The sequence below is a fragment of the Labrus mixtus genome, chromosome 6 (assembly GCF_963584025.1).
Source record: "Labrus mixtus chromosome 6, fLabMix1.1, whole genome shotgun sequence".
In the NCBI taxonomy this organism is placed as follows: Eukaryota; Metazoa; Chordata; class Actinopteri; order Labriformes; family Labridae; genus Labrus; species Labrus mixtus.
This window is the reverse complement of record NC_083617.1, coordinates 10,072,075-10,093,549: the sequence shown is the minus strand read 5'-3', so window position 1 is coordinate 10,093,549 and position 21,475 is coordinate 10,072,075. Positions and strand designations below refer to the sequence as shown.

The 21,475-nt window shown below is 41.4% G+C and overlaps 3 protein-coding genes across 4 annotated transcripts in view; all 3 read left to right on the top strand.

The window, feature by feature from the left end:
* LOC132975393 (cGMP-dependent protein kinase 1) overlaps positions 1 to 3,303 on the top strand; it is an 86,158-nt gene extending 82,855 nt beyond the window's left edge. For both annotated transcript variants that reach the window (XM_061039903.1, XM_061039902.1), the window contains exons 16-18: positions 80 to 142; positions 237 to 303; positions 411 to 3,303. In XM_061039903.1, coding sequence (XP_060895886.1) covers positions 80 to 142; positions 237 to 303; positions 411 to 509 — 229 coding nt within the window. In that variant the 3' untranslated portion in view covers positions 510 to 3,303. The remainder of the gene's footprint in view (positions 1 to 79; positions 143 to 236; positions 304 to 410) is intronic.
* gtpbp2a (GTP binding protein 2a) overlaps positions 1 to 21,475 on the top strand; it is a 432,981-nt gene that overhangs the window by 18,068 nt on the left and 393,438 nt on the right. The gene's annotated exons all lie outside the window — the stretch shown is intronic.
* LOC132976034 (dickkopf-related protein 1-like) lies at positions 5,312 to 7,402 on the top strand. The gene is made up of 4 exons (XM_061040978.1): positions 5,312 to 5,798; positions 5,922 to 6,066; positions 6,275 to 6,409; positions 6,530 to 7,402. The coding sequence occupies exons 1-4, from the start codon at positions 5,583 to 5,585 to the stop codon at positions 6,793 to 6,795; spliced, it is 762 nt and encodes a 253-aa protein (XP_060896961.1). The 5' UTR covers positions 5,312 to 5,582; the 3' UTR covers positions 6,796 to 7,402.

The window sequence follows — 21,475 nt, the reverse complement described above, 5'->3', positions numbered from 1 at the left end:
GTCATTCTTTGAAGTGGTCTGTTTTCTGAATCAGGGTTTCTTTTTTTTTTTTTATTGGTTTGTTTTTTTTCTGCTGCAGGGATAATCCGTCTGAACGACTGGGAAACTTGAAAAATGGTGTCAAAGACATCCAAAAGCACAAGTAAGCATGTCTATAAATACATATAATCCTCTTATTTATACATTTGTCTCTGTGGTCAAAGTGTGGAGCAAAGCCTGTTTCTTTTTCTCTTTAGATGGTTTGAGGGCTTTAACTGGGAGGGCTTGAAGAAGGGAACACTGGCGCCGCCTATTATTCCTAATGTAAGTACACACTGCTGATTGCTTTCTCTCTTGTGGTGAATTTCACACCAAAAAAACTCACTTTTTGTTTGCCTCCTTTGAATCACTCCCCCTGTCTTCTTTCTCAGGTCACATCAGCAGTCGACACGAGTAACTTCGACAGCTTCCCAGAGGACAACGAGGACCCGCCTCCAGACGACAACTCCGGCTGGGACGTTGACTTTTGAAGTCGTCCTCCTCTCTCACCTTAAACCAAAAGAGAAAATCTTCTTTTGTTGGCTTGGAGGCCAGCGTGTGGACAAGGCAGTGTTGTAACAAAAAAAAAAAAAAAAGAAACTGCTTAAATACAAAAGAGAGCATATGGAAAAGAAGTTAAACGGATGGATGGCAAACCCCTCTGGGTCACCGATATGCCTTTATTTCACTGTGGCTCTGGATCAAGCATTTAAAAAAAAAAAAACGGGACTGCTGTAGCACTTCTTCAGTGTTGTCTCAGCTCTAAAAGGCAAAGGAAAGAAAGTGCAGGGATACTCACACATACACAATACAACAGACGCTGATTATGGAGCCAGATTTCCATGTAACAGGGATTTAGTGGTTGGATGAACGTTCGATAGTCTAACTTTTTGTTTTAATCAAACAAGACGGACCGCTCCAAAAAAAGAGAGGAGGTCGATTGTTGATTTTTATTTTTTCTGTCTTTGTTTCTCTGCAATATTTCGGGTGAAATATTTGGTGGATTGTGGGAGGATTTTAAGATGTTACTGCAGTTGCTCTCTATTTTTTTTTTTTGACATGCAGCTGCTTTGCTGCAGTCTCTGACAGTCCCTCAGAGATTTACACATCACAGTTTGCAAGTTAAACTGGTATCAAGTGCTCAAGACTAACCTGAATGTCACAGATTTTCTCCTCATTTAACATCCGTTCTGCGAACAGCATGTACAGTATACTCCATCTTTTTTGGATTCACAAGAAACAATCCTCTCACATCAAACACTTAGTATAACTAACTTGAAAAGCACAAACACTGTGCATTCAGTGGAGAGAGAGACGTGACTCTTTTTAAGTGCCCTGCCTGAGATTTAATGAATCACACACCGACACACATGAAATGTCAGCTACTATTTCCATGAAGCAATGTGTCATTATGCACTTAAGACCATTAACTGAGAAAATCAGCAGTTCTAGCTCTTTTAACCGTCTCTTTTTTTTTGTTCTTCAAAATGCTCTTAATCACACATGATTGCTTCTCTACCTGCATACTTCCTTGTTTTTGTAAATCACCCAAATGCCTCGTCCCCTGTTTTCTTCTGACATAACTGTGAACATGGTTTCTACGTCTTTGGTGCTGTTATTGATAAATTATGATGAGTGATAGCAGGATGACAGTACTGGTTATTGTTTTCGTATAGTGATTTTTTTTTTGTGTGCTCGATTTCTTTGTAATGTACTTGACTTTCTTCTTTAGAAAAATTTGGCGATTTGTGTCGATTTGTGAACTCGAGTGGAAATTTTGTTTGCTTTCACTTGGCACCATGTTACATTGTGCTCAGTGGTGTTCTCAAGGTTTTTTTTAGTTTTTTTTTTAAAAAAGGTTAAACTATGTTAAAGGTGCACTATGTCGATTTGGTGGGGAAATTTGAAAGTTGGAGAAGTGAAACAATTCTATGCTATATTTTCTGAACTAAATAGACAAACTTCATTCAAAGGAAAAAATGGGTCGATGAACACAGTTTGGAGCTAAAAAGCTACCAGGAGAGTTACGGGTTCACTGTTGCGGACCCCCCACCATAAATTCTCGTTTAGCTTTTAAACTTCAAACAGTTTTCCAGAGACCAAATTTTCCTCTGAGGACAGTTTGGATATAGAGTGAACATACACCACATAATCTGTACAGTACTCCAACTTTCACATTTCTCAACTCCAAAGTGCACCTTTAAGTTCATCCATAAAAACTCACTTTCTTCTTTGGAGGCGAAATTTACCACACATAATCATATCTTTACTTCGAATCATCGTATGGAAATTGAGAAAAGAAAGTGAAATGAAAGTGCAGAGAAAAAAGCTTATAGATGTTTTGCGAAACGTACAAGTTTGACCACTAGCTCAATGACCTCATCCAGATCGTCCCATCTCTCATCCCAAAGTCCGAGCATAAAAATCAGAAGTAATGTAAGTGCCTTAAATCAATGGCATACAAAAATTAACATCACATGTCCTCTTTGATGCTGCATGAACACATATACACCTCAAAAACTGACGCGTCCTACTAGGCGGCTGCTTCTCATCCTTTTGTCATATCGAATAAATACATCAAACACCGTGGAAAGAGATTTTTTACGTCATTTGATGGCTGACAAATGTGTATGAAATTAAAGTCCTGCTTCCACCTTTGATTTATCTCACAGTAAAAAATGACACAAATATTTTATCAAACCCGACATGGCTGCAATGACATGCTTTCTCTATATATCTGATATGGACATCTAACATGAAGTCAACCACAACTGGCAAGATATAAAGTGAACAATACATCAAAGCTCAGACGGCTGTCATGTGTCCACTCGTGAAATCTGAGCTTTTAAAGATGGCGGGAATGATTTGCAGTCTTCATTAAAACGAATATCCTTATTTCCTCCTGTTGACAATCTTTGGCGGCACAATGTCATTGATCATATTGCATCATCATTTCATTGTTTGAATAATGCATAATTCACCCACACAGACTGATATGCTTACATTTATATCCATAAATCATTAACTATGAAAAAAAAGGAGAAAAATCTTTTCGTAGGCATACCATAAGTGTTTGACTGTATTACAAGCAGGTTATGTTGATCACAAAGCCTTATATATGCCATCACTTAACAAACCACTGGTTTTAAGTCTTATATTGAGCGCCTTCTGCAATGTTACCTGATATCTGCCTTGTGTTATGTTGTTTTTTCTGCTGTAAATTGATTTTGCAGAGTGCCACGTGTAAGATTTTTAAAAATTATAAAGTAAAAACAATACTTTTGAGTGGTGTTTGTCTCTTTGTCAATTGCAACAACACTATGATTGATTTTAAAGCATAATAGAGGTGTTATTACTCATTTCTGCCACAAGAGGGAGCTGCAGGTAAGACAGCCCTCTCTTTACAAGCAGCTGTAGTGAACTGATATGTTCAGGTTTGCCTACGATATAATAATCAGTCCTGGTGTTCGTGTCATCCACTTACAGGTAAGTGCAGATGATTCAGCTTCTCTGGTCTCAGTGTTATTCGAACAACAAATCTGTTTGGGGGGACAGGGGAACGGCTTCAGCCATAACAACAGGGTGACAACTCGGTGAGATCAAAGGGGATCAAAGTGCATCAAAGGAGCTCACCTTACCAGCACTGACATTTAGTAAAGTGGAGATAAAAGCTCCACTTCAAAAGATATACAGCAATTCAAACGCGCCAAGTGCTACAGTGTGTTTGTCAGGTGTCTATGGCGCATCTCTGTCTCTCGCGCACACAAACAGAAGACACTCGTGAACGCGCGCGCGCGCGCGCACACACACACACACACACACACACACACACACACACACAACCTATCACTCCAAACACAAGCAACGTGACCAGCAGATGACGTCCAAGTACCAAAATATTTTCAAAGAGTAAAAATACGCACAAAAGCACCTGTGAGTTTCCACCCACACAAAAAAAAATATTCCAGACGAAATGCAGTTTTATCTTTTTTTTTTTTTTTAATACAGGAGCAAAAAGACCAAACACTTGACTGCACCATATCTGATAATAAGACTTCATTTAAGAACTTTAACCATTTTGGTTACCGCACTGAGGACAAGCTTCAATTACCTTGCCATGTTGCTGTCAAACTTTTAGGGACTTTATTTGAATAGTTTAGGATATTCTTTTTTGGTCTCAGGTTGGGCATTTCTTGCAGTGGGTTGAGCCCAAAGGGTCGGAGAGGAGCAGGACAGATCAGAGCTGCCTTTAATCTCAAAGTGCCAGTCAACCCTGAAAGGCCTCGCCGCGGAAGTCCATTAATTCGGTAAACTTTTCACACCCCTTAATGGTCTGCATATCCTACACATTGATGTCCGCCTCTGGTGTAATCAAGCACACTTTGGAGGATAATTGCCCCCTTTGCAATCAGAAGGATCAAATGAAGTAGTTAATCGACGCAAGTGACTTCAATCACTGTCTTCACACAGCCAAAGGGCAGTTAGGCTACTTGAATGTCAAAGAAGGGTGGAATAACCAAACAGCTTTTTGTAAAGGAGGCTAACGGAGCTTTTAAAGAAAGACACACACTGAAGTCTCACACTGTGAAGAACACTGGCGAGGGTTTGTCACAGTTCTAAAGTGAAGCGATTTAACAGATACAATGTGCCGCAATGTTCTGTATCAAATACGTTCTAGTTCATTTAGCCGAATTACACACACGAGTGGGAATCATGAAGATAAAAGCCTAGATGTTAAACAGCATTTTGTTGCATACACATCTCTATTAATAACTTTAATTATGTGTCAAATCAATTAATAAAAGACTAAAAGCATTATTTTTGTAAAAGCGAAGTATAATTACCATCATTTAAATAAGTGATTAGAACAAAATATAGAGAAAAGACTGTTTAACAATAGAGACAATTAAGTTATAAAATGGAAAACGACATCATTAAAAGCAAAACATAAAAGATTTTATCGATGTGGTGAAACTATTACATTTGTATCACTCCAGTTTAAATAAGTCTTTGTATTAAAAAAAAGACATTTAGTAAGCAGACTGATAAAATCACTATTTTTTAAAGCAAAATATAATGCAATAAAGCAAAACAAATGAAGTAGTCAGTCTTGTCATCATCTAAGTGATTTCATTGTGACAAGAATGAGACAGTCATTGGCCGTGGATATGCTTTACTTCTAGAATACGTCACTGGGTGATGGGCATTCAGACAGACCTTGCAGGTCTTAATCATTACACAAACATTGTGAAATGCAGTCTTTTTCTCTGTGCACGGAGAATAGATGGCCATTTCCGTACAGTGGGGCTCTCTTTGAAATTCCACCCCTCCGCCTTTGTTGTGCACAGCGAGGGGCGGGAAGACAAACAGGTCCACATGTATAAAGAGATCATCCCAGGACTCAGAGGCAGGAGTCTTCGAAAGCATCGTGCTTAAACTCTCCGGAAACTTTTGGATTCAAGGATTCAAGGCCGCTTTGGACTTTGCTACTCAATCATTTTGTTATCCAGGATTCTTTTCCCCCGCTTCTCTTCGCAGCACAGCATAATTATAAGGAGAAAATCATGCAGATTCCATCCGCGCATCGCTTCTTGGCTGTGTATCTCACGCTGTTTGGATACCTTGGGGACGTTTACGCGGGGACAGTCGTGCTGAACTCCAACGCCATCAAAAACTTGCCCGGAGCTGCGGGAAGTAAAGGAGCCGACACTGTCAGTCCGAGTCCGCGCACGTCTCCATCCAGCAGCTTGGCACACAAATCCCCCGTTGACACCTTGCAGGTAAAGACCGTGCGTAAAAGTAACCCCGTGTGCGCCACGGCAACAGTTGCGTTTGTGGAAGTTTTGTGAGTGATATCTATGTGCTTAAATGACGTGGTACTTTCCGTTTTCGTCTGACCACAGCAATCAGGTGTTTGCACGGATGATGAAGACTGCGGAGGTGATGAATTCTGCAACGACGCCCGAGGCGTCTGTCTGCCGTGCCGTAAGAGCCGGAAGCGTTGCGCACGGGACTCAATGTGTTGTGCAGGAAACCGCTGCAGCAATGGTGAGCAGAGACATCAGAGCTAAACCAATACTGATATTTTGACTTCGTTAAGTTTTTGTTGTTTTTCTGGGATTAGTAATCGTCTTGTCTTTGTAATAAATTATATCAACTTATTTTAAATTGCTCAGAAGACATGTGAATTAACATTTGTGCTACTATGTATCAAATATGAATACAGACTCTAACCTATATCTTTCAACCTTTATAGGTGTTTGCCAGGCAAATGACATAGCTGGTACAGATGCATCCATCATCACAAGCTGGCACAAAAACAACAACACAATGGAGCATCATGCCAAAAGACCTCCTACAGCCCACAGCAATCAGCCTCATGCTGTGAAAGGTGAGTGTCCTGTTGAAAACCATTGACCTTTATCAGGGTCAAGTAACGGTCAAGTAAAGAAGATATCAGTGTGCCTTGTGTAATATATTAACATATTCACTTCTCCTCTTCCCACTCCAGGTCAGGAGGGTGAGACATGCCTGAGGTCTGCAGACTGCTCTGAAGGCCTGTGCTGCGCCCGACACTTCTGGTCTCGCATCTGTAAGCCTGTGCTGACGGAGGGCCAGGTGTGCACGCGCCACCGCAGGAAAGGCAACCACGGTCTGGAGCTGTTCCAGCGCTGCGACTGCGGCGACGGCATGACCTGCCGACAGGAGAAAGGGGAGCGAGACCACAGTGTCAGCAGGACTGCGGCCCGGAACCTACACACCTGTCAGAGACGCTGACACAAACGCATAGACACACAGAGACAGAAATACACACTCGAGAGACACACACACACACACCCCCAGCAAAACCCATAAATCAGTCATAGACACTGACGAACACTTTTTCTGCCTTGCATACACCCGAGATGCTGACACACACACACACACAGACACCAAACACCTAAGACATTTTTTCCTGCCAAAGTTGCTGACAAAAACAGCACCCGGAAGGATAGACATGATTCCTGGAAAAGTGATACACCCAGAGGAATGCAACAGAGCAAGACGGACTGATCCGATTCCCCCTCAACAGATGAGGAGTCGGAAGTGTTAGGCAGTGCCATTTCAGAAGTCATGGGAAGATCGATTCATGTCGTTGGTAATGGCAGAGCTGTTTTGTTTCTCTTTTTATGAAACTTGAAGCCTCAGTTATTGCAGTAAATTACTGTATTGTAAATATTATCCTAGAGGTGGCACTTAATTGAGCTATTAAATTCTGTCAACACCAGTATTATAAAGACATGGTGCTGCATGCAATGTAAATGTGTTATAAATATTGTTTTATAAGAAAATGTTATATATAGAAAATCTGTATATATTTGTTTTTATTAAACATCATGTGATAACCTCACTTCTTTCTTTCTGCTCCTAACTTTTTGCCCAAAAAGAAATGTCTTTTGGAAAGTTTTGAATCCATTTTGTCCAAACATTCACTCATCAGCTGGTGCATGTGGGAACATTTCTGGCTAAATAACAACCATCCACTCCTGGAAAGCAAGAGTTATTTGAACAATCACTCAGTGCTGTTTAACTACGAGCCTAGGCTTCAAAACTCAGTGGTTGAGTTGAGGGCTGAGTGGATGGTTTAAATTGTTTGGCCAAGATTTGATTTTGAAACTCTTTACACACGATTATTGAAATATGTGCAGACCAACACTCACAGAAAGCATACTTATGACAAACATACAAGGTCATTACCAGAGCCTCAACAAGCCAAATCCTGCCATGAAGGCAGAGCATGGTCCATCAGGGATATTTAATCACACGGAAAATAGAACAAAAACAGGACAGGATACTGCAATATCAAATGATAACTGCAGAGAGGTAATGACAAAGTATGTGTGTACTGGCGAGTGTTTGCCAGCTAACCCTTTGGTGTTGCTGGCTAGTTTATAATTATACCTTCCCTGCCTTCATGTGCAGCAGAGCAGATAGCTAGCTATCCAAACTAAAGCCTCTAATTACTTCATCTTACTCAATGTACACAAGGATTCTTGAAATGAGGTGCACCGCAGCACTTTTTTTGTGATGCAACTCAAAACAAATGTAAGAAAAAAGGATGTAGGTTCTCAAGCAGCACACCCCATTTCCCGGCTGTTGTGCAATGGATGTCCTCCAATGGGTAGACGATGAATCCACCCAAATGCACCTTGGTGCCTGTAATTAGACCTGTTTAGATTAGAAGATGGTGAGGAAATTACTGTACTTTCGGCTTGATTCTCGTGTCAGATCAAAAGGAGTAAAAGATCTGCTTGATATGTGGCCGAGCCAGATAACCTCATCATCTGATTACATGTACAGACTTTAATTTGAAGTGTGTCTGAAAGGTTTGCTCTGTAGATCAATGGTAAAAAAAAAAAAAAGTATAAAAGTATCTGGCGTCATGTACTAATTTTTGTACTCTGATAATTATCAGGAACATGAAACTTCAACTGCATGCTACTTAATACATCTACTTAAGTCATTTTCATTGGAAAACATCATATTTGTTGTTCCCCTTCATTTACTTTACAGCTTCTGTTACTAGATTCTTCAGTCTATAAAACACAATACATGGTATTATGGCATGTTAAACTACCTGAAAGTATTTACCATGGTTACGAGTTTCATGTATCAGAAAGAATAACACAATAGTAGAATATATGGAAATGTAATATTATTGGGCAATTGGCCTGTGTAAGTATTACACTTTAAATAGCACATTTTTGTGCCAATTATACTTACAAGAATTTGTGAAAACATTTTTTTACTAAGCTTCTTTTAGATTATTTTTAAACGTTAAGTTCATTTGACCAAGGTTAAGGTTTACGGGACATGCAATGGTATGCAGGCAGACATACAGAGACACACTCCATTTAAACAATTTAGTGTCCATTCTTCAGAGTCATTAAGAGTAATGGGAGCATTGTCAGCAGTACAATATACCATGCAGGCGCAGCCAAGTCATGTTTGTGGGGGTCCTGGAATCTGTGAGAGTGTGTGTGTGTGTGTGTGTGTTTGTGAGAAAGAGAGAGAGAGAGCTTGTCATCATTACTACAACCACAAACTAGCACAGGCCACAGGCATGCACCCCAAACTCAAGTAAGGCCAGTGTGTGTGTGTATGTGTGTGTGTGTGTGTGTGTGTGTGTGTGTGTGTGTGTGTGTGTGTGTGTGACATGCAGATAGGGTACATTTAGTGGACTCCAGAGAAACAGTAACAACAACAACAGACACACACACAATAATGGCCCCACATACCAACTCACAGCCATTACACACATACATCCACACAGACACATGTCCACACAGGTACACACATGTATTCACACACACCCTTACAGAAACAAATCTTGGGGTGTGAGAGGTTTGGAGTAAGCAGCACACTCACCCACCCAATAGCATCCAAACCAATTACTTTGAGTGTTGTCATACCACAAGAATGAATCAGCATGCGTTTGTTTTTTTTCATGCTACTGTTGGCTTCCACAAGCTGAAAACATGTAACTACAGCAAAATGTAATGTTAAAGATACAGATGCATGCTATTAATCATAAATACATGGATACACAAAAGTCAATTCTGATGGATCTTATTCTAAGAAGCATTTTATTTGTTCCTTTGGATGCAATACCCAAACTCAAAGCAAAAGAAGATTCTAATCTAAGTGGGTTGACTTTCATCAAGTACAGTGTATCACGACAACACTTAATGGGCAATCAAACCCAGAACATATTTGTTTATACCGCTGCCTTGAAATCTGCTATCTCCTTTCAGGATCTGGGCCTTACAATAAAGCTTTTCTCTGCTGGAGTACCTGGCGTATCTGCCATTGTTATTCTAACACCGCTGCCAAACACCCTTGACAGACATCCCTGAGTTAACAAACCCATGAGTGAACCATCAGAGATGAAAGGGCAAAGAAACGAGGCTGTGTACACAGAGGCAATGCATGTTATTTTGTCAGATCAAAGAGATGGCATACTTCTGGAATGAGCATTCGGATCAAAACCAAGCTCTTATGTAAACAACATTTCACAGGGAGGTGTCAAACTTCTGGCACTGATCGCTTCATAGCAAAGAGGCACAATGCTCACTATTCATCTTTGTGGGATGACAATCTGCCTGATTGAGCAACAACGGGAAATCTCTCTGTCCTTGGGAAATAATAATTAAACAAAGGACAACAGCACAATGCGTTGAGTGTGTGAATGCAGGTGTAGAGCAGGTTCGCTCCGTTCGTCTGGCTTGTAGGTGATGTCAACACAACAGGAAACAATGCTTTCAAAGAGCTGATGACGTATTGTACTCTTCTTGGGTTTCACCAGTTATTCACCAGTGACAACTGTCTAACTCACTTTCTATACGCATTTGTTTTTTGCTTCTCTTTGTCTACTTCTCAGTTCCTGCATAGAATTCAGCTTAATTAAAAGGCATTTGTTTCTTTCCCAGAGTGAGCTGTTAAGATTAGGGATGACCCTATACCGATACCAGTATTCGGCATCGGTCCGATGCCGCCTTTAAGTACTCATACTCGTAAAACTATGCGGATACAACTGCACCGATACCACTTTACGGCGGGCGTGTGCCTCTTTTCAGTTGAGCAGGTAGGCGGAGAGAAGCGAGATGTCAGCGTTGTGGAGTAAACGATGACGACAAAAGAAGAGCAGACTGCAAACTTTGCACTCCCCAGCCTTCCATGCGTGGCTCACACGCTACAGCTAGCTGTTAACAAAGGACTTTTGGCACAGAGGAGTGTAGCTGACGCGGTGTCAGTCGGACGTAAAATTGTTGGACATTTTAAGCATTCGGCATTAGCCTACTCCCGCCTGGAAGACATTCATCTGCAGCTCAACCAGCCCGTAAGAAGACTCCAACACGACGTGCAGACGCGCTGGAATAGCACATACTACATGCTACAGTCTCTCACCGAGCAGAAGCGGGCTCTGGGAATATTTGGCTCTGAATATGAACTCCCCGACAATCTTACAGCGCACCAGTGGACACTTCTGGAAAAAACGTTGTCTGTTTTGGCTCCGTTTGAGGAGTTAACCCGAAAAGTGAGCTCGTCCGATGCTTTAGCATCAGATGTAATTCCTGCTGTGACCGTGCTTCAGAGACTTTTGACCAAAGAAACAGACGCGGATCAGGGCATTAAGTACTCGTAACGGTACTCGGTATCGGTGAGTACCCAAATGTAAGTACTTGTACTTGGTTTGCAAAAAAGTGGTATTGGTGCATCTCTAGTTAAGAGCAACATTAATCATCATGACTGTGTGTTATGGAGCTGGAGTCAGGATGTGCTTAGATTAGTCGAGCAATATATGCTGGTTGCAAGCCTGGCCCTGGAGCTATGATACTACAGCAGAATGACAATGTGAAATGGGCTCATGACACAGCACAGTCAGGACGTGTTCATGCATGATTGTGCCATTCAATTGGACTAACTGTCCTTTGTCCCTGTATTCAAGTCCCAAGGTAGAATTGATTGATTGATGGAAATATTTCAGACTCTGCTAGACTTCGCTTGGTGGTGAAATGCCGCCTTTCAGCTGGTTACTAACGGACCTTCTTCTGGTTGACCTTACTAACAAGTTAGCAAGCAGCAAACTACTTGAGTATCGAAAGATGAAAACGTGGACGACCTTACAGCTCTGTACATCGACTCTTTACATACGCTTTACTTTTGGTGAGAATGTGATGCACTCTTTCCTTATGGTGATAACTGAAGGCAAACCACAAAGTGACCTCTGTTAAGCATTAATGCTCTTTAATTTATGGGTCAAAGCCTGATGCAGGAACTGTCGAGCACAGAACTCCTAAGCCAAATTGTGTCTGATTGAGGAGTTTACAAGCTAGAGTAAATCAACTCCCAACCCCATATCTTGGTATGTTAGTCCAAATACAGAATCCATGTAAATGCATTTTAAAACTCCAGCTTTAGTTAGACTTAAACAATAAATCAACTTTTTTCGTACTGACTGTTTGCCTACCCATACCCTCCATATTAAGGGTGAACTTCAACTATGAATTTTCTCAGTCTACTCAGTTATGCATTCAAAACAAAGCTTTGGCTACATGTTACCGGTACCGGTAAAAAAAAAAAAATTAGCCTGTATGAGTCTTAAATGTTAACTGTAAGGCATGTTTACCAGAATTTAACTTAACCACTGGCTGTCTTCAGGCTATTTACAACCACTTTCTTGCCATCCAAAGTCATATTACAGTCATTTTTAACTTCATCGTTTACCTTGAAGATAGATTTTAGTCAGATAGTGAGCCAAAGTCAATGACATCTCTAATACTGCCCCTGGGCCCGGAACAAAAAAATGTGGTAGAGTTGATGACATCAATTGATAAACTGCTTTATTAAATGTTTCACTGATTTTGACTATTTTTTTGGAGAGGAGGAGACCTCTGGGATAATTTGGCTCCCAGATAACACCTTGATCAAATTCAGAATAGTCTTTGTGAAGTTTATAGTCCCCCCCCCCTCTAGTTGCATCTATGCTGCTCTGTGTGCAGTGATAGAGCTGAAAACATATTTGACTGAGAAAAATGAAAGTCATCTTGGTGCTTTTGCAACGGATGATTCATTGATATGAAACATTTTTGATGTCAGCCTCACAGCGCAGTGTGCCAGATACATGTGGTAGGCACCCGTATGTGTTGGTCTTCCTACAAGTAAAATGGCACCAGCTCTTAAGACATGACATCATGAGACTGTGCACAGTCACTGCGCCCTGCTCATGTTGGCCATGAGTAGTCCAACACCCAACTGTCTGTCAAACCACAAACATTAATTTTTACACTTCTATTGTGTGGGTTTTTCCATGTGGCAACCACAAGGCCCAGCCCGTCTCTGAATGCTATCCCTGGGACAGATTCGTGACATTGGCTTTGCTCACGAGGGGAGGCTCATGAATGACTGGTTTGATCCATCCTGGTGTTCCTTCCATCTGCAGCTGACACCTCCTCTGTGGTCTCAGGTCCCTCTCTGATGATGTCATACAATGTTTGAGTCCTGGTTTACCACATAAAGGAAACTTGGCTACACTGGCTTCAGCTGTAAAGGCCCATAGTCAGTAAGTGTGTTGGTCTAAAACAGAAACAAGTGGTCGTATTATGTTGCCTAAGCTGCCTGTTACAGTAACACTTCATGAAAGCCCAAGTAAAAAGATACCTGACCACAATACCCAGTGTTTTGCTTTGCTCTGTTGCCTTCTGGACTCTGTTTATGTTCAATTTGCTGCTGGCTTTTTCAACAAATCCAGTGGTGGAACAACTGGAGGACAAGGAACTTCAATTCATCCTCTACCACCTGTATCCTTCAGGTGAATTATTTCACTCTCTACCTTCATATGCAACATATCCAGGGCTTACACACCTGCAACCAATCCAGTGCAAACAAACAATATGCCCATGGTTGTTAAAATTAATATTCCAATATGTGACGCCGATACCCGCTCTGCCAGAGGAGCAAGGAGCAAACAGATGCTTTAGAGAAAGTAGACGCAGAGTTGCAGCGAGGGATAAAATGCCTACTCTTCATTATGGCGGGTCCAAAAGCTTGCTGCTGGCGGCTTCAGACTGGTGCTAGGACAAGGGCCAGGACCAGCGCTGGCTCAGCTCCTGGCTGCTATGTTAAGTCTGCCTCAGCCACAACCACATTGCGCAAAGCCGCTTCACACATATAATTTACTCATTATTCAAGAAGTCAAAAAATATGCGACACAGGGAGAGAGATGGTAGAAAACTAACAGTTGTTAGCCGTTCTGTGAGAAATACAGTTGTATCCAGTTATATAGCATTAAGAGATGGCAGGCTTATGGAGTCACAGTCAATTAGCACAGCTGATTGCATAGACGTGACCGCAAAAAAGCTTATACTTTGAAAAATACTTTATAGTACTGAGGGAGACAGCTTAGCCAATGATTGGCACACCTCAGTATGAGTGCGTGCCATCAGTAGGCATTACTGGCTTCTATAAATAATCCAGTATGCTCATAGAGCACAGATTACTTTTTACAAGGAGCAGGAAATAGGCATCTCCGAGGCCTCGGTTCCTTTCATAAAACATCCTCAACAGGAGATGAGTCTATCTGTTTGTCGAGAACACAGGCGCCTGTCTCAGTGTGTAAGCAGGAGCATCAAAAGCTCTGAATGTGGTGTAGAGGACTACCTTCACTCAACAGGGAAGCATCCTATCAGACAATGACTCAGTAATGGCCAGAGCAGCTGTCCCATTAACAGTCATCAGGCCTTAATCAGAGCCCTTTTTGCCACTCGCCACCTTCTTTCATGCCATCCCCCGTCAAATCCATCTCTTCTGCCTCATCACCCAAACTCTTTAATGGCCCTGCTTGTTTTCCGTCTTTTCAACAACAGAAAAAAACACTGTCTTTAACCCCACCAAAGAAAATGGTTAAATGCACAATCTCATTTGTGTAGGGACTTTACTAAGGTGGAGTCTTTGGTAATAGAATGAAAGGGAGGAGGCAGAGGGGCTTTGATCTCTCTAGGGGGCAAATGGATTGGATTGTCTTGCCCCTGCTGGTGGGGCTAAGCCGGGGACAGTGTGAGACGCAGGGGGTCATATCAAAGGTGGTTATCTTCAGAGGGGCTTCTCAGCGGCACATTAGTACACTATCTAAATGTTGATTTGTTCACACCAACATCAGAGAAAGCCTAAATGAGCTGACAAAAGGAAACACCCAGTGAATGTTAATGAGCAAAGTGGTCAAGTTCACTGAATTCAACAGATGTGTGTATAGCTCTTCTCCTCCTCTCTTCCACTGCTTGATTTTAAAGCTGCAGACAATTTAGAGTTCTTATCAATCATAGTAAACCTATAGGCTTTATATCCTGATGTACTGGTTCTTCTTAGAGCACCCAACCTTAATAGCGCGGCATGCTCATTGTCTATGTTGTGGGTAAGGCAACGATTGGGAACACCCTATAGCCTCAGCAAAAGCCATGTTGAGGTCGCTCACTGTGTGTGTGTTCCTCCGTTGTGGGTGGGAAACATCATATTACTGTCACTCTCACAGCTGACATTTGGAGAAAGGTATAAATCAAACACACATACACACTTCAGCACCCACTGTCAGCCAAAACCAGAGACAAAGAATTACATTTATCTTGCATGACTTTGCCCCTAATTTGATCATCTGCGGACATCAAAACGATCTGTTCACAAATACCCCTGGCGGTGCAAACCACAAACTACACATGCATGTGCTGGAGGGGAACCACTGTTGCATTTAAAGTCATACTGAAGTGGCAGGGCTAGCATAAGGGAAGGTGAACGGAAATAAAAAAAAAAAGGAACAAAAGTTTCTCAGAAGTCGAGTGACTCAAAATTTAATTCAAACACGACTGCCAGAAGCTGTCAACCTGCAGAGTCCCTGCTGTTCTTCACCAGTGAAAAGACAAGTCATAGCACATAGTTCCATCTTTAGTATTTTAAACCCTGCCAGGCTTGCTTGACAGAATTCTCAGTAATAACCAGAAAAAGACAAAAAAATAGGACTCCTTTGCTGGTGTCACAGTTTGCTATTCTCTTTGTGCATGGCCTGATGTGGGATTGCAAATATGCATGTCTATTTTTAGGGACTTCTAAGTCCAGGTGCACCCATGTGGGTCATTTCATATCATTAGAAACATTTCCAGAGATGAACAAATGCTCATGGCACTCATAATTCTGGGCTTTATCCGTATAGTACCATGAATCAAAGCCAAGTCAAATGATTGGTGTTATTTTTGAATCTATACTGAAATTCTGGTTGACACACTGGTTTAAAATGCATAATACTTTGGTTATCATGCGCATCAAATGTTAAACTCAGCACATTCTCGAGAGGTTTGAACCAGACTCAAAAGTCTCAGTCTAACCCCCCCCATTGCTGAGACGTACATTTCTCTTTACTCAGTTATTAACCGTGCCATCTGTCTTTTAGGCTCTTTCCCCTTGTCTGCTGCTGGTGGTAAATATTTGCTGAACAGAGATAGCGTTCATGAATTGGTACTCCAATGTCTCCTTTGCATAATAGTTGTCGTGAAGGCCTCCATTGTCCCATTTAAACTGACCACAGAGTGTATTTTGGTGATGTCGGCAAGGCTTGGCTTCTCTACAACTCTAATTAGCATTCCTTCCAGATAAAACAATGATCACTTGAATACGACCAAGCTAAGCCTGCAGGAAGTGATCTAAAGAGCCGATAGGACCCCGTGATTACAAAGCAACTAACTCCAGTCCTCCATGTATAATGTTTTGATTCAACATCACCCCCTGTCACCCCATGTTGTGCCATCACTAATCTTGTCTTAAGTTATCTTCAAACTACCGCTTTGGCCCCGCAGCTACAGGCCTTATCATTTATTGATTATGTCTCATAGATTAAAGGAGCTGCTTTCATTTCCAGAAGAATGTGCCCCACTCTTTGTGTCCATATGGAAGCATTTGCCGGACAGATGGGTTATTTTCCCCCCTTAGAAAAGGTCCCGTCGGTCAGAAAGGGATTCACAGGGACTTGGTAAGAAGTGGTGCTGTTGATAACCAATTGTCGTTCGCTTTGAAGTACAACTCCAAGGTGATCTGACCATAAACAATAAAGAAAAAGCTGTGAAAATCATGCAAGAATTAATGAACAAAAAAAGTAAAGTGAAGCCGAAAACATTAACTAAGATCTCATGAGCCTCTTTTACAACAGATCATCTTAATTCCTCCAGACAACCAAGGCCTGTCAAATGGCTGCATAATACCACCTCAAACCCCCTCAAGCCTCCCAGACTTAATGCCATGTGCCGAGAAGCTGAATTGCCTGAATGTGGGTTACACACAAATGACGGACATTTTGTCTTGGGGTAAGTACTAATATGCCACTGTTGTTGCCCAGGCTGCCTGTATCTGGGTTTCGGTTTAAATGTTGGGTTTACTCTCCCTGGGCTGTGCGGTTTGCAGCAGCTTAATCACGAAGCCACAAGCATCTCAACCATTTTGATAGGAGCCAAGTTGGGAAGGTTGCGTACGTTACACTGTTTTTTGCTACTGCTACATACAGTGGGCCTTTTTTTTTCTGCAGAGTCAGCAGGGCTAACTAAATTGAAATAGTTCTTGTTGACAAATTAAAAATGTGCAAATAAAATGAAAATAAACCCTGGGGAGTTATGGACTGTAAAATGTTACGGGTTGTAAATCTAATGAGCAGGAGCTGAGGTTTACTTGTGCAGGAATGGAAAGAACAGTTCATATTTAAAAAAAAAATCCACTTGGAGCGAAAATCCAAAATATTAAAAATATTCAAGAATCCCAAGACGGTTGATACTAACACTATTTTATGTATGGCAATTCGTGTTATTGGTCAGCCTATTTTAGTTTTCTTGCTTGGAGAAGGACAACACCTGGAGCATCTGGAGACGGTTTCCGGATCAGTTTCAGCCTGAAATAGAAGATGAGTGAGAAACCAAAGCATGGCTTCGAGATGAAAGAGAATTAAGTGATAAAAGATCTTTGAATTGACAATCGGAACCACAAGTTTCTGTGAGATAACACAGATCACCAGTTTGTGAACAAACACACAGACGGCTTTTCACTTATCAGCGCCTGACAGACTCACAATCCACATGTCCTAATCACAACAATATTTCCCAGCACACAGGTGTTTACAATCCTTTCCGAACAACCGTGTTTACAAAAACAGCAGCGTAAAAAAAAAAAAAGTTACAGGCAACGGGGCAATTAACGCCTGTGAACCACGTCGAGTGCCTCAGCTTACTTACTAATGATTTGGGGCTGAGACGGCTTTTTATGGAGAGTTCTACTTGCAAGATGTCCAAAAAGTTGCCACAAGGGAGTTTTTTTTTTTTTTTTTTGAAAGGCTGGCTAACTGCAGACACAGAGGCTTTTTTGTTGTGTTGCGCATGTAATTTACAATCAAACTGATGGACTAAGAAAAGCTGCTACTGCTGACTCCCGCAGTGCAATCACATAAACTTGGTGCACTTTGGATGTTGTGCAGGAGCTGTGAGAAATGGGAGCAGCTCAGTGCCAAGTTTAGCCTGGCAGATTTTCCACGGAGGAAAATAGCTGATTCATTAAGAGGCTCATTTACGATAAAGCTAATTTAAACTGTGCTCTCTTTATTTTAAAGCACTCCGAGCTGCGTTAGGCTTAAATATGACAGAAGATATGTAGTTTAAAAATATAACTATGACAAATACAGCTTAATTATGACATTTATCTTGATTTCCTTGAGTTGTTAAAACGCCATTTTACCACACTTATTCCTCATTTCAGTCCCTCTTTTGCACTCAAATGCTGCGTATCTCTCTTCCTCTCATCTCTCTCTCCTTTTCTTCCCTTCTTCCCTCTGATCTGTCAGCCACATTGCTAGGGAAGCTAACCCCTCGCTCCTCCGAGATCTGTGAGTACATTGTGAGGAATGTGTGTCCTTCCTGACATTACAACGCTCTTTATCAACTAACAAGAGGAGGAGGAGGGAGGCGGGGAGGAAGAGAAGAGGAGGATGTTAAGATGTAAGAAACGGTTTGGGAGCTTAGGGGGAAAAAAAAGAGAGCTCTTTGTGGCTGCTTATCAGACAGGATATGAAGTAACTCAATGGCTTTGGCATTTGGCAAAATAGCTTCCTTCAATGGTCATTCACTACAAGAGGCATCCCCTGACATGAGGCCACATATGCCTGAGCAGCTGAGAGAGAGAGAGAGAGATGGAGAGAGAGTGAGAGAGAGAATTTCAGGAAGAGGAAGGACGGCCGGAGGGTGTTTTAGAAGTTCCGTATTTTGTTAATTGCCCACGATAAGATGCAGCAATTTGCCGGTAGTTGTGATGATTATCAATGGCAGCAATTTAACAGATGTTGTTGGACTGTTTGAGCTTTTAAACACATCAGTCTTTCCTGTGCGATTACAGGACGATTCTGAAATTAGTTTCTGAACTCTGGAGCAGATCTAATGAGAAGAGGAGCCAAATCTATCACGCCAAAGGACACTTCTTCTTCTTCATACAAGAACACGCACACACCACCGTCTTCTGAGTATTATTTTTGTTAACGGGATCTAAAGGGACACTGTTTTCCTGATGTGGTGTAATTGAAGCTGCAGTATTAAAGGGTTGTGTTCCTCTCCTGCTGTGTGAGACACAAAGTACTGCAAACCCCATCCCAGTTATTAAGCCAGGAAGTCCCCATGGTGCACTGCACTCTAATGAGAGAGGCTGATACCTGTTTTATTTTCTCTTATTTAGATGTCAGCCTTTTGACCCCTGTGAAGCTCATCCGCTGCTCAGTGGCCCACCTCCACCCCTCTCTGAAACTTGGTCTAAATGCTCACACATTTTCTCTTTCAGTCCGACTGAATTAATAAAAAAATAGGAAAAAAATGGATCTGCATTTCAAGTTACCTCTCCTTTTATCTTTTGTTTATCCCGATGATCCTGCCTGAGTAATTATTGAAAATGAGAGGAAATAAGACGCAGACTTTAATGCAGGTTTCAGCTTCCTTTGAGCTACCTGCAACCCGATCAGGAGCTTTTTACTTTTTGAACTTCATGAGAAAAATACACAACAGATTTGCTGTTTGCAGGATTAGCCTTGACGTCTCAAAGAAACATGTTTATACCATCTCATTATGTGGTAAGAACTTGATTTGTATTCATATCCCTATTCCATCATTTAATTAATACTTCAATATCAAAGTGTTTACACATTTCTTTGCCTTACAGCCTGAAAACACACAATATTTTTAATTAATATTATCTGTGGGTTTATTTTATCAACTGCACACAAATATTTTCCATTCATTAACAATTGATGTTTCATTTGCCAACATTTCCAGATAAATCTAATTGATGCCATCCACGCCCTCACTATAAACACAATGGGCCTTCTTCTCACAACACAACAGCTCCTTGTCTTTTAAACAAATTAACACTAATGTATCTTAATAGGGTTGAAATTACAACCCCATGTTCCCCGAGGGCGATTTCTGACAGGCGTTCTTATGGTTTTTCACAATCTCAATGAACATCTGGAGTTTCCCATTTTGTACTTTTTATTGGTCCTCTCCTCTCTAAACATTTTTCACCTGATTGGCGGTCTTTTATACCGTGTTCCCCCGAGAGGAATGCCACCACTGTTGTGTATCCAAAGAAGAGATTAACTCAACAGTTACTCAAAACACTCCAGATTTTCTCACACAGGGCAAAGCGCAGCCACAGTTGTATTGTCTGCTTTGCTTTGAAGTATAGGACTTTGAGCCGTGAAGGACGTATTATATCATTTACAGTTAAAATCCGGGGTGGTCTTTCCCAGTGTTAACAGCTCAGACCTGCTTTGTGTCCCTCCAGTTCATGAAGAGCAGATATTTCTCAGGCGGTGGAACGTTCAAGTGAATGGTTTAATTGCGAGCAGACTCAAAGAGATGGATATTTGAATCACGCTGAGTAAAATATACCTCCATCTGGATTTGATAGACTCATGAATGAATGCCATGTGATGCTGATTTTACACTTTACACTTCAAACAATTACATTAACTCCAGGGCACCTCCTATACTACGACTGTGTAGTGAAAGGGCTCTAAAATAAAGAGTAGATGTGTGGTTAGAAAATGTGCAGTTTCATGCTGCGAATATTTCATAGCAGTTCCTTTAAACCCCCCCCAAAAAAAGGATATTCTTTTGAAGCTAATAGCAAATAAATGTAAGAATACAGCCTTTAGTGAGAACCATTCTGCAGGTTGGAAAGTCTCCTTAGAGAAAAAGGGATTGGTGCGTTTCCACATTTTAACACCAAAACAATTCTTAACCGTTGTTTGGGAACATCAGAAACATTTGCCAAAAGATCTACTGCAATCCCCGACTCAATAACATTTACACACCAGTAGCTTGGATCATAAGAGTTCACGAAATGTGTCAAAACAGGTAGAGCAGAGGAAGCATGAATCTATAATTACATAGATGGTATAATTACAAATCAAGCACGTACACAATTCATGGTATAATTATGAACCTCTGCAGTTTTAAGCCACTAATGGGAACTGAGAGTGAGGGGTTATTCAACACCCAGACGGCGAATTACGGAGTAGGCCTTGTTAATTGGTTATGCCCCCAGTTTAGAACGGGAGCGTGATAAGGTTGGCAGATTTATGGAGCACACATATGCACCTGCGGTGTTTTGAAGAATCATTTTTTTTTGTTTGGTAATTTCAACAGTGTTTACCAGAGAAAAAAAAAGTGTGGTAGTGGGATTGGCCGCATAGCGAAGAGCATCTGACTCACATTGAAGACACTTGATGTGAGCTGTGACATCTTACAACAAATGAGAATCTGCCACCGTGTGTGATTCCGAGACTTTCACACATGATAAAATGAAAAAGGCAGCCGTTCTCAAACAGCTAAGCGATTAGCTGTGTGGTACCATA